The sequence below is a fragment of the Hyaena hyaena genome, unplaced genomic scaffold, assembly GCF_003009895.1.
Source record: "Hyaena hyaena isolate Hyena2069 unplaced genomic scaffold, ASM300989v1 scaffold_730, whole genome shotgun sequence".
NCBI classification, from domain to species: Eukaryota; Metazoa; Chordata; class Mammalia; order Carnivora; family Hyaenidae; genus Hyaena; species Hyaena hyaena.
The window spans coordinates 132,369-149,203 of record NW_024081363.1 but is presented as its reverse complement, the minus strand read 5'-3'; the positions used below and the strand labels follow the sequence as shown (position 1 = coordinate 149,203).

Below are 16,835 nucleotides of genomic sequence, written 5' to 3'. Positions count from 1 at the left end.
TTCTTAAGATGTCAATTCTCCCCAAATTGATCAATAGATGCAACACAATTCCAATCAAAACTCCAGCAGACTTTGTTGTGAAAATTGACAAGCTAATCATTAAATTTATTTTGAAATGCAAAGAACTCAGAATAGCCAAAACAATTTTGAAAATAAACAAAGTTGAAGGACCTGTCCAACACATTTCAAGACATATAGTAAAGCTACAGTTATCAAGAATGTGATTAGCAAAAAGAGCAGGGGAACAGAATAGAGAGCTGTTAGAGAAATAGAGAAATCGGCCACAAATGAGTGGTCAACTGATTATCAACAAAGATATCAAGGCAACTCAATGAAAAGTTTTTCTGACAATGGTATTAGACCAATTGGATATTGGTATGAATAAAATGGACACCATACTAACCAACTAATTCACAATGAATTAAATATTTACACCATAGATATAAATATAAGAGGTAAAACTATCAAACTTAAAATCCTAATAGAAAACCTGTGTGATGCTGAGTTAGATTAGGACACAAAACCATGAACTATTAAAGAGATAACTGATAAATTTAAATTCTTAAAAATTTAAACTTTTGCTCTTCAAAAAATATCATTAAGAACATGGTAAGGTTCATGAAAGAGTGGAAGAAAATATTCACAATATATATATATCGGACAAAGGGAATTGCCCCGGAATTTCTGAAGACCAAACAATATATACAAATGGCAATTAAGCACATCAGGAAAAAAAGAAGGGAAAGAAAAGCACAGCAAAAGATGCTTAGATCACTGGTCATTAGGTAAATAAAAACTAAACCCACAATAAGACATCACTACACACAAGAAATGTTCAAATTAAAAAAGATTAATAACACCAAGTTTTAACAATACAGGAACAACTGAAACCTCAGATATTGCTTCTGGTAATGCAAAAACGGTACAGTCAAGTTGAAAGTGGCATTTAAACAATCAATATCTAAATAAAACATAGGAACTCTATTGTAACAAGAGAAAGCAATTTGGAGCATAAGTGGAAAAAAAAAAAAGAGGTACAATCATCTCCATTAGCAGATGATATAATGATATCTTGGAAAGCCTAAAATATAATGGAAAACCTACTGCAAACAGTAAGAGAGTTAGAAAGCAACAGGTTATAACCAAAAAAAAATGTAGAAATCATATATACAAAATAGTGCTCAAGAATAATGGAAAAAGAATACCCTACTTACAGTTGCAAAAATAAAATACCTAAGCATCAATTTTACAAGAATTATGCAAAAACCTAAAGATAATAAGCCCCAAAACAATCTTGAGAGACTAAAATAGATTTAAGCAAATGAAAAGACATGCTCTATTCTTGGATAAAAGAATTCAACATCATAAAAATACCAACTCTCCCTAGGTTAATGTATATGTTCAATGTGATCCTAATTAAAATATTGTCAGGATTTTTCTTCTGGAATAAAACAAGTTTAATTATTGGGGCGCCTGGGTGGCTTAGTTGGTTAAGCGACCGACTTTCGCTTAGGTCATGATCTTGCGGTTCGTGGGTTCGAGCCCTGCGTCGGGCTCTGTGCTGACTGCCAGCTCAGAGCCTGGAGCCTGTTTCAGTCTGTGACTCCCTCTCTCTCTGACCCTCCCCTGCTCACGCTGTCTCTCTCTCTTAGAAATAAATAAAAAACATTAAAAAAAAAGTTTAATTACAACATTCATCTGAAGGTGTAAACAAACAAGAGTAAGCAGAAAAACCCTAACAAGATAGCAATTCCAGAGAGATGGTAAAACTATAGTATAAGGCAAAGCATTAAAGGTTTTAGAAGGCAGCATAGGATAACAGAGAAGGTTTCTTAAAGAGAACATAAAAAGCACTAACCATGAAGACTGATAAATTTGACTAAAGTTAAAAAACTTCCATTCATCAAAAGACAAATTCAGAGGTTAAAAGTGAGAAGATAATATAATACACAAAGCCTTCAAAGAACTCATATCCTGAAAAGATATTTAAAAAAGAAAAAAATCCTACAAATCAACAGAACATGCACGCACACAGTCATTTAAAAACTGAGGAGGTACATCAGCAAATCATACACACACACACACACACACACACACACACACACACACATAAACACAACAGAGACAGGTTTTCAGTGGAGCTCAATCTCATTAATAATCCAGGATAATCTGCAAATTAAAACCACAAACTATCATTATACATTAAATGACTAAAAGTAAAAACCTGAAAATATCAAGTGTTAGCAAAGAGAGCAACTAAGACTTTCATACACTTCTCAGAGAGGATGTAAGTTGACATAACTCCTTTGGAAAAGTCTGGCATTACTTATTAAAGCTGAAACACATATAGTACAAGCAATTTCACTTCTAAATATATATATCCAACAAAAATGTATGTAGATTGTACTAGGAAGTAACATTAAGAATCTATGGTCAGTAAACTGACAAATAAACCATAATATTCATATAAATCAAAGATACACATATCCATATTTATATAAATAAATGAATGAGCTACAGCTACACGCTATACCATGAGTCTCAGAACAAAGCGTTCAGAGAATAAAAGTCTAAAGAACACCTTTATCTTTGAAAAACACACAGCTAACATTCATGCTTAATGGAGAATGACTGAATGTTCCTCATAAGATGAGAAGCAAAGCGAGAATATCTGCTCTTACCACTTCTATTCAACATCGTACTAGAGATTCTAGCTGGAGCAACTAGGCAAGAAAAAAATAAAAGGCATTCAGATTGGAAAGAAAGACATAAAATGATCTCTATTTTCAGGTGACATGATCCTATATATAAAAAATCCTAAAGAACACACTAAAAAACTAGCTGAACTAAATTAACAAGTTCAGCAATGTGTGAGGATACAAGATCAATATATAAAATCAACTGTACATCTGTACACTAGTAATTGGCCACCTGAAAATAAAATTAAGAAAATAATCCATCAAAAGTATAGCCAAGGAGTAAATTTAACAAAGTATATGACTAGTACAATGAAAACCACAAAAATACAAACCACATGACTAATACCTACTGTAATAAAACCTACTACAAGTAGGTAATAAAACCTACTACAAAGCTACATCAAGACAGTATGACACTGGCATAAGGACAGACATACAGATCAGTAGAATTGCGAGCCCAGAAATAAACACTCACATTTACAGTCAATTGATTTTTGACAAGGATGTCAAAACAATTTTGGTACTGGGACAACTGGATATCCACATGCAAAAAAATGAAGTTCTATACCACATCATACAGCAAAACTTAATTTAAAATGAATCCAAGACCTAATGCAAGAGATAAAGCTCTTAGAAGAAAACATAGGTATAAATCTTCAAGACCTTGGACTAGAAAATGGCCTCTTAAATAATCAAAAGCACCAAGCAACCAAAGAAAAAATAGGTAACTTGGACTTCATAAAAGACTTTTGTGCTTCAAAGGATGCTATCAAGAAAGTGAAAAGACAACCCACAGGAGAAAATACTTGCAAATCATATATCTGACAAGGGACTTGTATTCAGAATATATAAAGAACTCTTAAAAGCAATAAAAGGAAACCCAATTTTAAAACGGGCAAAAGAATTGAAGAGATCTCTCCAAAGAAGATATACAAATGGCCAATAAACATAGTAAAAGATGTTCAACATAGTTAGCCATCAAATAAAAACTACTTCATTAGCAAATCAAAGCCAAATAGCAAGAATGAGCAGGGATATAAAGAAATTGGAAACCTCCTACATCGCTAGAGGGAATGTAAAATGATGCAGCCACTTTGGAAACCAGCATGACTATTTTTTGAAATGCTAAACATAGATTTATCACATCACTCAGCAACTCCATTCCCAGATAGACAGCTGATCCTTGAATAATATGGGTTTGAAATGCACGGGACCACTCGCATGTGGATTTTTTTTTTTTTTAATACGGTACAATACTGTAGATGTATTTTCTCTTCCTTATGATTACTTTAGCATTTTCTTTTCTATAGCTTACTTTAATGTAAGAATATATGATACACATAACATACCAAATATGAGTTAGCCAATGGTTTATGTTATTGTTAAGGTTTCTAGTCAACAGTAGGCTATTAACTGTTAAGTTTTTGGAAAGTCAAAAGTCATATGCAGATTCTCAAGTGCACAGCAGATCAGTGCCCCTAAGTCCTGCATTGATCAAGGGTCAACTGTACCTGTAAAAGAAATGAAAACCTGTATCCACACAAATTTGTCCACAAATGTTCCTAGCAGAATTATTCATAATAGCCAAAAAGTAGAAACAATGAATGTCCGTCAGCTGATGAATGAAGAAGTAAAATATGATATATACTCACAGAATGGAATATTATTTGGCTACAAAATGGAATGAAGTATTGATACCTGCTGCAACATGGATGAACCTTGAAAGCATATGCTGAGTAAAAGAAGCCAGTTACAAAACACCACATACTACATGACTCCATTATACTTTCATATACTACCTGATTCCATTTATGTCAGATAGGCAAATCCATAAATAGAAAGTAGATTAGTGACTGCCTGGAGCTGTGAGGACAAGAAGGGGTAATGGGGAACGACTGATAATAGCTATAGGGTTTCTTTCTGGGGATGCTGAAATGCTCCAAATTAGGTTGTGGTAACAGCTGCACAACTCTGAATATATGAAACACCACTGAACTGTATACCTCAAATGGGTAAATTTTATGGTATTTTAAATATACCTCAACAAAATTAAAGAAGAAAAAAATAATATCTAATGTATGAGTTCCCTTTATACAAAGGCAATCTGAATCCATAGTGTTTAGGTATGAATAATTAGGTCTTACAAGATAATAAAAAACCAAAAAAACAATTGCTGTAGTGGTGAGAATAGTAGTTAACTTCAAAATTATGACTGGAAAGAGACATATAAACAGCTGCTATTAATGTTTATATCTGGGTGGTGGCCCCATGGGCATTCACTTTAAAATCATTCATTAAGCTACACACTCAGGTTTCATGCACCTTCTCAATTTTAAAAGGTTTAAAAAGTAAAACAGAACTATAAAAATTACTAGAGAAATGTCATCAAGAAATCAGACAGAGCGAGTGATGGATCTAACCACATAAAAATTTTAAACAGGAGAAGTGATAGCTCTCAACACTGGCTAGGATACTCCAAAACAGGTACTGCCCCAGGATGGGGGTAATAAGCAAACCACAGAGCTGCCTGGCAACATGTATCAAAACCCCCGAAACATGTGCACACCTATTAGCAAGAAGATTCACCCACATCTTAAGGAAATAAAGATAGGATTAAAGACTTGGCTACAAACAAGCTTGAGATAATAATATTACACTACTTATAATGAAAAAATTAAACAGTGCATTACTACAGTTCCTCCATCCACATACCCATTAGTAAATATATACATTAATTACTATCCAAAGATTTCAGAATATGCTAAGTTAAAAGATACATTATAAAACAATACATTCGATACTATTTTATCTTTTAGAAATATACAACACAGATAAGGTGCAAATTATACACCAAAATGTTACAAGTTGTTTACTTCATGGGAGGTGAAGGAGGATTGTGTTGCTTTTAATTTTCTTCTGTTTTCTTAATCTGTGTTTTCCAATTTTTCCACAATAAAGGAGAAAGTTACTTTTGAAAAGAAACCAGTAGTTGATAGGATGTGCGCTTACTACGATGTGGTGAAAATGGAACCTCATCTCTGTGGTCTTCCTCCACAAAACCCAGGGGCAAAACACAATCATAAAAGAAACATCAAATTCCAAGAAGGCCTTCCTACAAAAACACTTGGCCGGTATTTTTCAAAACTGTCAAGGTCAGCAGAAACAAGGAAAATTAAGAGGAACCTAAGGAAAGAGGACCCCTAACGTGGCACCCTAGATGCAATCCTGGGAGAAAGACATCAGGTGAAAACTGAGGACATCTAAATAAATTACGGATGTTAGTTACCAATAATGTATTAATATTAGCTCATTAATTCTAACAAACGTACCATGCTGGTATAAGATGTTAACAGAGGAAAATGGGTGTAGAGTACAGGGAAACTCCTTGTACTAATTTTTCTAGTAATCTGAAACTGTTCTAAAACACTAAAAAAAAATAATAGTATCTGAGTTTAAGGTTTGCTGTTTCTTGGTTTCAGGTGAATCCAAATGAAATGTTACATATTATGTATGAAATATACATATTATGTATACTCACACACACACACATACACACTTATCCAGAGAGACAGAAAGAATGAACAAAATATTAGGGGTTTTTTTAGGTATTATAAAAGGGGTTCCTTGGAATACACTATATACTTATAAACACACACAACTTTTGTATCTGTTTTATAGCATAAATATGGCTGTATAGATCTCATCCACTTAAATCACTTCTATTCACACAAAAACAGAAATATAAGATAAAAATAAAATAGAAGTATAATTACATTAAGAAACAAAATATATTACAATGCATTTTCCTGTGCTATAGAAGATGGGAAATTTTAGCAGAATGCTTATTTTGCTTCAGGTAACATATTAGGCATCCCCAATTTCTTTTCTTGCTGAATGCTGACCACTAAAATAGCACATCGTGTACTCCCAGAGGGAGCCAAGTCAGAGAGCAGAGAAAAGCACTTGCTAAAATAATTTTCTCTTCTTTCCCGAAAGGGAAAAAGTCAGTAGTGGTGACCAGTCCTGCTGAGTCCTGTGGAAGTCAGTTCCCCTAAGTCCAAATAAACTGTAGTCCCTTATGAAGCCTGCTGAGAAGACCAAAGGGAAAAGGCATTCCACTTGTTAAATGTTTATTATTTGAGCTTTGCAGCCAACTATAATAAGGGAGAGGGAAGCTGTCTGCAAGCTGCATGCAGATTTAGCTACTCAAATTCCATGAATGTGAAACAGAACACTGAGGCTAAACCCTTAAAATTTACTAGGCAGTAGCTTGAGGGAGGTGGTAGTTGAGAATAAAAGCTTGGAGCCACTAATATTTGGGTCAGTGATTTGAAAGCAGCTCAAGTCCATAAAGAACTAAAATTCTCCACCCTGGGAAAACTGTGGCTTCCTCTTGTTCTAAGAATCACAATCCAGCAGAGAAAAGGTACAAATCTCTTCTCTCCTAGATCTCTTCTCACTTTGGTCTAAAAACAAATATTGGTACGTTTTGCTCAAATTCTTATCTATTAAACTGCTGGTGGGTGGGAGGACTACAAGCTACAGCTCTTTTCGCGAATCGTGAGCTTCACTGATGTCTGTCTTCCAGCTGAGTCTCGATGACCACCCTCTGTGCTCAGGAGTGGCCACCCTTTTACTAGGACAGTGGTGTGACTATGATAGTATGTGAGGTCTCAGGTTGGTTATCTATAGGCACGTGCTTTAAATTACTGTAGGATTTGGGTTATGAGCACACATTAAATACAAAGGGCAGATGGAGACTATGTTAAACATCATAATGAAGTAGGTCTACTTGAAAATACAAATTATTTTTATATAACCTATATATGTATTATTTTCCAAATTCCCAGGCTACGTATAACACGAATTAAAACTGGGGAAAAATCTTTTTTGACATGAACTAAATCATTAATCCTCTAAAATACAAGGCATAAAGAAGAAGGAAGTCAGAAGTTAAAAAGGTTTGTCATGTAAATATGACAGATTTACAGGGAAGTACTGTTTGGGGCTCAAATACTGGTTGTGCTGCTAATAGTCTGTCCTCTTGGGCAAAAGAGTTCGGCTTGGAGCTCTGGTTTTCCCCAACCCTAAAATGAAAACATAGATCTGATGTTTCCTCAAGGTTGAGATGAGGATCAAAACTTTTTACAAAGTAGGTGTTGAATGAAAAGAGAATTCATATGAAAACTGGATCAATGCTATATTTTAGCCAATCATCTGTTAAATAATGATAGCAATAGCTGTCAAGGATTAAATGCCTAAAAGGTGCATTTTATGTGAGGTCCCTTCTATTTATTATTTATTTTAATCCTCATTTTAACCTCCGAGAAGTATCTATAATCCACTTACTAGAAAAAATCTGATAAGAAAACAGGCTCAGAAAAGCCAAGGAACCTGCCCCAGATCACACAGCTAGTGCTGAACGGCAAAACTACAAATCAAAACAAAACCTGCATCTCCATACCCTGCTCCTTCCACTAGCCATTTAGAACCAATGTGGTATTAACAGGAATGAGGCGTTCACAGCAGCAAATTTTCCCAGATGACTACATTTTAACTTTAAGGTTGTATGTAAATCTGTCTAAAAAACACAACGCATGCATCCTTTTTCTTCAATAACTCAGATCATGATTGTGGACATTCCGAGGTAGATGGCAGCTGCAGTTCCTGTCGTCCGCTCCCTGCTAAGACTGAGCTAGCTGACTGAGACACCGGTCCCCTTCCCCGGCTACTCTGCAGCCAGGTACTCCGATAGCTCCTGGGATCCCAACAAATCTCAGTCAGTAAGGCCCTGGCATAAGAGCCTGAAGGTGGTTCCTGCTAAATACACCACGCATTCTAGTTCTGCTCTTTGCTTCCCAGCTTCCTTCTGGATTGTAGCTGTGACCTGTAAAGAAGAGGGTCCCTATCGATTGACTACCAGATAAATGGAGCCTTATTAAACTAAACTAACATCTTGTTTCACCCTATTACCCAATCACTTTAGATTTCAATTTTCTAAATATCTTCTTACTTGTTTTGAAAAGATGGCACTATTAACATACTTCTAAAACCCTTGAGGAGATTCGCACACTTGTATTTAGTTGCCGGGTACCTGAAACACAACAGGTAGTAAATACTCGGAGGAAACAGTCTGAAACTATAAACCGGACAGCAGTCACGTGGCATCTGAATGCATTTAAGGAAAGCTTTCCTTAGCCTACATACAATCTCTTCCAAATACCCGTCGTTCATCTTTATCCCACACCAGGAGAAGGAATGACTGGATAAATACGCCTCTGCGCATCAAGGAGAACATTTAGCACACAGCATTTAGTGGCTCACAAGTATGTCTTCCTCTCCTGGTCCAGGCAAAACATAAACTCTCTGTAGGCAGGTAGAGTTTCATCCTTGACGTTTGTACTCTACTCCCAGAGCCTTGCATAGCATTTCCCAAACCTTAGTGTCTAAACAAAGTACATTCTGTCCTTCATTCATCTGTTAAGTGTTTAACGGTACCAAAATGTGTTCCTCTTCTACCACCCACTCCCTTCCTGCCTTGAGTTCCTAGAAGGGATAATAAGACACTCCCTGCCCGGAGATTACGAAAGTTATCTGTGTTAAGCAGAGGTATAAAAGACAGAATCCCTATGTTAAAAGTAAGTTCTCCGTAACATTGCTATGGAAAATTAATACTTATTTTCTTATCTGCCACTGACAAGTGCTGCATACCCACCTGGAATACACAGTATGAATAAAAATAATATGTCCTTGCCTTAATAACAGAACAGATACATAACATCAATTGTAGAATTTACTCTGTGTTTTAACTTTAATCATTTTTACCTTACTGAAACTGATGTGCCTATTGGTACTGAAGACAGCACAAGGTCAATAGTTGAGGCTTCTGTTCATTTTGATTCAGACATTTACACTTCATTAGAAACGACTGATCCATACTGTCCCACATACAAGAACCCTTAGTCAGCTCACCTCATGCTGCTTACTGACCTGCATCGTCAGTATTATTAATGCAGGTTCTTCTACGTAAACTATTTCTTTTTCGTTTTAACGTTTGTTTATTTAGTTTGAGAGAGAGAGAGAGAGAATGAATCCCAAGCAGGCTCCATTCTGTCAGCACAGAGCCCACCATGGAGCTCGATGCCACCAACCGTGACATCATGACCTGAGCCAAAATCAAGAGTTGGATGCTTAACCAACTCAGCCACCCGGGCACCCCATATGGTAAACTATTTTCTTAATACCTCTTCACTTTGGACTTTTTCCAGTTGACTTTTTTAATACCCAAATCCACATATGATTCAGTGAGTTCTATATTTAATTCTCCTTCTGAGTCACTTGGAAGTATTCCTAATTTTGCAGCAGATTCATAGAGTGAAATTTCATCCTTTAGTTCCATTAATTCTTCCTAAAACACAGAATCATTGAAAATTATTTTCCAATATGAAGGAATCAGTCATCCCTCTGTGCTTCAAAGTTCATCTTAACAATCAACAGAAACCAGAAATGCTTCTTCACATTCCTTATTAACATACGTTACAAATAACTTTAAAATAATGTTGCTGAGAACATAGGTGTACAAGGAAAACATGGAAGTCTGTAACTTTAGAGAGGCCAGCACGTATCAGGTTCTCAAGTGCACTGACTGAATAGACGTGTGAATGAATGCGAGGGCAAATCTAAGTGGTTTCTCTCACGCCTCCTGCGCTTACATTATGTCCTCCACAAAAAGTGTCTGTCCCTTGAGCTGAGAAACTGATGGCAGCACTTTTTGGCTTTCTAGAGCACAGAGCGGCCTGGTCTGCCAAGAACGTGTTGTACTTGACTCTGCCGGTGGGAAAAGGCAAAATACGTCTTTCCAGCAGAGGTAATACTGGAACTCTTCCTCCAGTGGAAAATGTAAGTCGCGCTGGGGGAGGATGTGAGGGAACTGCAGCTACACTGTGGGTTTGCCACACCTGCAGATGCACTTATCCCTGCGACACACCAGTAAACTAAAGGACACGCCATGTGAAGGAGGTGACAGGCAGACGGACAGGAGGGGCCGGGCCCTGGCTCCGCTGTCAAGACAGACCTGGGCTTGACTGGCTCGCTGTGTGGGTGAGATCGTGAACGACTCTCATTGACTGGCCTGGACACGGTCCAACCACCTCCTTTAGAGAAATCCAAGGTCCAGAAAAGTGATGTAAGCACTGCCTCACTCAGTTACCCACAGAGTCTCTTCCAAGTGGCAACACTCACTTGCAAAGTCTTGTTCATGTTTTCACTCATAGCATGTGCTTTCTGTGCTTGCTGCAGCTGGAACCGTAGCTGAGCCACCTCCTGTACTGAGCCTGGGGGGGAAAATCGGAGAATACACCAAAGGTAAAGGGACGAAGTACCTATGATGTACAGAAAAACCTGAATCCGCTGAGGCTACAGAAGGTGGAGTTCTGCTTTATTGCCTTTTTTTACCTTTTGAGGAGGACAGAGGTATACCCAGTGGGACCCAGAAGGCATAGGTGGAGACACGTCCACACGTTTAGTGTGGCTCCTCATAGGTCCTTAGGAGGTTGAAGGCCTGGACTACCGTGACCTTGCTATGAATTGAATCAGCCACGTCTACAGACCTTAACACTCCACAAGTCCTTTAATAGGAGCATAACGTTCCAACTCACAGAAAGCCAAAACAAAAATTCTTTGGAACCCGTTGCTACCCTCTAATAAGAAAACTACATCTTGCTGCCTTTAGCTTCGTTCGAAATGCTTTTATTTCCACCACCCCCACCTCCACATGTGAAAAGAGCATCTTAGGGCTGTGTTTCGGAAACTTTGGCAACCTAATGTTTTAAATGTACTAGGGGAGGCTCCCATTTAAAAGGGATGTTACTGGGCTTCCTCAAAAGAAAATGAGCATCTGGGAAATGGTTAAGCAAAGTAATGATGGCATATTATGCAACTAAAGAAAATCATATTTCAAAGCCTTTAATGGCAAGGAAAAAGGCTCACTAAATAATGCCACGTGAAACAAAAAGGACACAAAACTGCAGAGGGAGGGGGGACCCAAACAGAGTATGAGCCAAATTTTGCCCCCACCAAAACCTACCCACACACATATTTTGACAGTCCATGACTGTAGTACTTCCAACTTTTGAATAAGCTACTTTGTACTATACACATTGTACTAACAGCCTGAATAGGTTTTACATGCCACAGTGTGACTTCTGTATGTTGGTTAATGAATAACCATTGAGCTATTTTCACAGTGAGAGCTACTTACCAGTAAAAGGACAGTTTGGTCTGTATGGTAGTATTTGCAGAAACGTGATTATTCAATTGCCTTTTACTCTAATATTCTATATAAAAATTAATGAGAAAAAAAACTACTGCTGAACCTAATGATAAGAAGCATGCCCCAAACTTAATATCATGGACACCAAATGAGAAATTTTAAGCATGACAAAAATGTAACTCACTAGCTTCAACTGACCAGATAACTGAGAGAGGAAAAAAATTAATGAAGTTTCACAAAATGGTAGAAATACATGATCAGATTGAGTCTAAAAAGCAATATATAATGCGATTTCGTAACCATGTTTACTTTTCACGGATAGAACCTGCCTTCTAACATAGATCTTATTGTTCAATTTTTGCACATTCAGCTTTGATATGCTTTCAAAAATGCACTATGTGCAGCAATAGGGAATTACCTATGTGTGTGCGTTCAATTTTACTTGAAGGAAATATATTCAAACGTTAACAATAGGTATCTCTGTGTTGTAGAATTATTGTTTTTATTTGTTACTTTGCACATTATACATACATAATAACAACGTTTGGAAAATTGTCACTGATGGTCTTTTCTGCCTTTCTGGATTTTTAGAATTCATGGATCCTACTATGTTCTCTCTGCATATCATGCTAGCATCCTGTGGAGACAAGACCCCACCCCAGACACCCACCTGAGTGCAAGAAGTTGGCACACTGCTTCTGACTCTCCTCTAGACTTCTGGTCAATCTGTTAATGATCTCAGTCTTCTCTAATTTGATTGCTTCTTGATTCCTTTCCAATTGTCTCACTTGATCTTTCAAATGACAACAAAGATCTTCCTAAAAAGGAAAAGTATTTGAGAAGTCATTTCATGATCAGTTATTAAATATTAAACAAATATAACACACAATTGGATTTTAAGTCACATATAAAATCATCACACAGCAGCATCACCCCTCTAACAAGGTTAAGTGCACAGGACTGGGAGGAGCTAGAACAAACGTGTATGATCTTGGGTGAGCCATCGACTTCTCCATCGGTTTTTTTCCTTCTGTAACTATGCTAATAAAGGTTAAAATTCAATGATTTCTAAAGTCCCTTCCCTTCTATAATCACAAGACACTGATATTCTAAAATTAGATTTTATTCAAGCCAAAGAAAATGTATTAGACTTCTATTTGCATTTTACACTGTCAGTGTAAGTGTATGTATTCATATGTAGGCAGACCACTTTGAACCATGGAGTCCCAAGACAGGAAGGATACAGATAAATACGTGGAAATTCACTCCATTCTAAACAGCCAAAAGCTCATTCTACTCTGAGTAGCCAAAAATAATCTCTCCCTCTTCTGAACTTCTTTTATACTTAATCTGTTTCTCTTTTTCTTTCTACCTTTTACATGTCTTATTTCTCTTCATAAATTCTCCTCGAAGTTACCTGTGCAATGCCTTGCACATAGTGAGCACTATAAAAACAAACAAACAAAACAAAACCTTGAAAAATAAATGACAAAAAAACCCAGACAGGATAAATGTGTGTGTGCATGTGGATGGGTGCAGGCACACACATGCATTCATGTGTATAGCTGTATGGGGATATGTAGAAAATGCCGAACACATATATAATATATTTAAGTTTCTTCATAAAGAAAAATGTGTTTGGGAGTAATAAGCCATGGGAGTCCCAAGCCCACATAGAAGAAATCATCACTTCTTGTTCAAAAAAGACTACCGAGGCTGAATTCCACACAAACAGCAGAGCATGAGACAGCCAGGAGTAAATTAAGGTAAATGGTTAAAGTTACCTGAAAAAGCCTGAAGAAAATAAGTTGTAATAGGACCTTGAAGCAGACAGAAGGCACTTTAGGGCCTGATCCACAGGATAACGTAAAGCCCAATAATGCCTTTAAAATACTAACACACGGGGCACCTCACAAGGATAGTGACAGTATCGTTACGAGACTCTGAAGTCTCCTATTTTAGCTTAAAAATTAATGTGAATTTTGCATTCTATTACATAATGTAGTCATGTTTGCTTTAAATTTTTTCTACCAAATTTTTGAGCAAAATGAATCTTCTGGAAACTGTTCCATGTTTATTCAACAGTGCAAACCTCTTGGCATTGCTGCTAATTCCCAGGCCAGCTTGAAAAGCATGGCTCCCAAGTGCCAAAATACCATGGCAAACACAATGAATGGGCTAACATTAATGGCAGTGTGAATGCGTGTGTGTGAGAAGGGCCGGGGAGACAACTCACATTTACTTATGTGCTGGGGAGGCTACAATCACTCTTACGAGAGACTGAGAACTGGCAAAAAGTTAGTTTTAGAAAAGGTATGAAAAAAACATATAAGGAAAAGGCCAACTGTAGCAATAACTTGACTATATGCAACAACCAACTAAACCATGTTGTCTCCTGTTGACAAGTTCAGGGACCGAACTACACTCAGGAACCTGTGCAGTTTAAATACCAAGAAACGAACAAAACATGGTTCTATATTTTCCATGAGTAGCTTGAGGAAGAACATTCAGTTCAAGACAAGTAAAGGCAGACATCCCTTAAGACTGAACAAGGCACGTGTGGTGATAATGAAACAGTAGCTGAATCTATCTATGGAAGCAAATAGAATCGAACGGATTTGTAGTGCACAGAAAAATGAAGATTGGACCATACTCACACAGGTCTGTGGGAACCTCTTAGCCAGGAGAAAGTGTTTAAAGTGGAGCCTTTAAATCTAACATTAAAGGAAAGTTAGAAAGTAGACCAGGTGAAAGTCACGATGTAGAAACTGAAGTCCACAACTTCACCCAAAGCTGAAGATTTCAAGAAGACTGGAAAGAAGAAAGGTGTTATACCATCAAGGAGATAATCCAAGATCTTAACCCTATATTCAGAGATCTCAAAACATGACACTTCCATGAACGGGCGAGGCAGAGGACAGGAAGGTCCAGGAGATGGTTTGCTATTAGAGAGTTCTGTCACTGAAGGAACCCTGAGCTCAAGAAGGTTCTCCCTCATCTGCTCTGTCGAACTAGAAAACCTAAGAGGAATTCAGCCATAAAACTTTTACCTATAAAAGTTGATGGCTTAAGGAAACCACTAATTAATAATATAATTTCACAACCTATACATTTCTCAAAATGTAGTCGCTACAATAGACATTTTAAGAAAAAAACCCTCAACTGCATTATGGATTGCTACTCCTCCCACTACATGGAATCAGACAGTCCCTGTGTTGCATTTGGTCTTTCAAAATACAATTAAATATTATTTAACACTTCATGTATGATTAAATGTACACTAAAGCCTGTTTACATCCTGATTCTTTAGCTGTTGTTTAATAGAAGTTTGCTGAACAGATGAAATAATACGATTAGCACACAAATGTAGTCCTTTCTCACCAAGAACAAGTTTTTCATAAAACAGTGAGTTTTTAAGCTTTTGCAAGGGGAAGCATTAGAAAGGAAGCCTCTTAGAAAATCTGAATAAATTTGTGGGTCTTCCAAAAAAAAAAGAAAAAAACCCCGCATATACCAACACCCAAAAGAAAACCATACCTACAATTTGAGATTGATCAAAGCCCTGGAGCCTAGTCATGAACTGCCTTAGGGGGCGCCAGGTTAAAAGTCTGTGTAACTCGCACAACATACCATGTGTGAACATCTACTCTGTTACCACTGTACACGTACAGTTCATGGCCCAGAGGGACACAGCTGTCTGTAACTGCGTGAATAAGTTTGCTTATTCGAGTTCATCTGCTAAATTAGCCAGTTATTTGTACCTTGCTACTATTTTCCAAAAGTTGTTTTACTTTTCTTGGTAATATGCTGAATGGAGTACAGGAACAGTTTTATCTGAAAGGGAAATCTTGTACACCTCTTAAATTAATTTTTATAAAGAAAAAGAGGGCAAGGGACAACATGTTGAATGTACATACAGTTACAAGTTACTTAAAGAAAATCTAAATCAATCCTCTCTGTATAGAACACACTCTACGTTTTTCTAATTATAGGCAGGCACTCCCTAGCTCCTGGTTTCTCTTTACAGCACATCTCCAACCAGGAATCTGAATTTGGATTCTGAGATCATGTAGACTGTCCTTTTATTATAAATACTGCTGAGCCAACTAATCCCAAATTGATAGTACAAAAGAAATACCCTAAGAAACATTTCCAAAAGAAAAAACTATAAGCATTTTGGAATTATCCCTCTGCAAAGCACGTATGCAATTATATCCACGGGCAAACATCAGTGTTATGGTGTGTTTAAAAAAATAAAATAAGGGGCGCCTGGGTGGCTTAGTCGGTTAAGCGTCTGACTTTCGCTTAGGTCATGATCTCGCGGTTCGTGGGTTCGAGCCCCGCGTCGGGCTCTGTGCTGACTGCCAGCTCAAAGCCTGGAGCCAATTTCAGAGTCTGTATCTCCCTCTCTCTCTGACCCTCCCCTGCTCACGCTGTCTCTCTCTCTCTCCTAGAAATAAATAAAAAATATTAAAAAAATAAAAAATAAAAAATAAAAATAAAAAAATAAAATAAGAACAGTCGCAGAACGTAACAGTGGAAAAGACCTTCATCAAGACTTTGCTCTGTGTTCTGGTTCAGGGTCCTTCTGCTGAAGCAGGTTGGGGGTGGTGAGAACAGAGAATGGACTGAGCATAGGGGTAGAACACAGCAAGAATCTCTTCCAGCTCTCCCCTGGATAACTGTGTCAAAGTCAGCGGAGAATGGAGAGACCCTCAACCCTGCATGGAAAAGCCATCAGATTCCACTCCTCTCGTCATCCAAGGAGGACCACTGTCCAAGTCCAACTAACTTTAATGCTACTAACACAAACGCAGCCAAATTAAATAAAATTACGTCTGAAATGCCATTTGCTTAAATATTAC

General features: G+C 37.3%; 1 protein-coding gene across 4 annotated transcripts in view; it reads right to left on the bottom strand.

The window, feature by feature from the left end:
• Nucleotides 1-16,835, bottom strand: part of CEP152 (centrosomal protein 152) — a 91,952-nt gene that overhangs the window by 50,616 nt on the left and 24,501 nt on the right. For all 4 annotated transcript variants that reach the window (XM_039218053.1, XM_039218052.1, XM_039218054.1 and 1 more), the window contains exons 10-12: nt 12,641-12,788; nt 10,941-11,032; nt 9,944-10,107 (exon numbers count right to left, since the gene is read on the bottom strand). In XM_039218053.1, the coding sequence (XP_039073984.1) occupies nt 9,944-10,107; nt 10,941-11,032; nt 12,641-12,788 (404 nt within the window). The remainder of the gene's footprint in view (nt 1-9,943; nt 10,108-10,940; nt 11,033-12,640; nt 12,789-16,835) is intronic.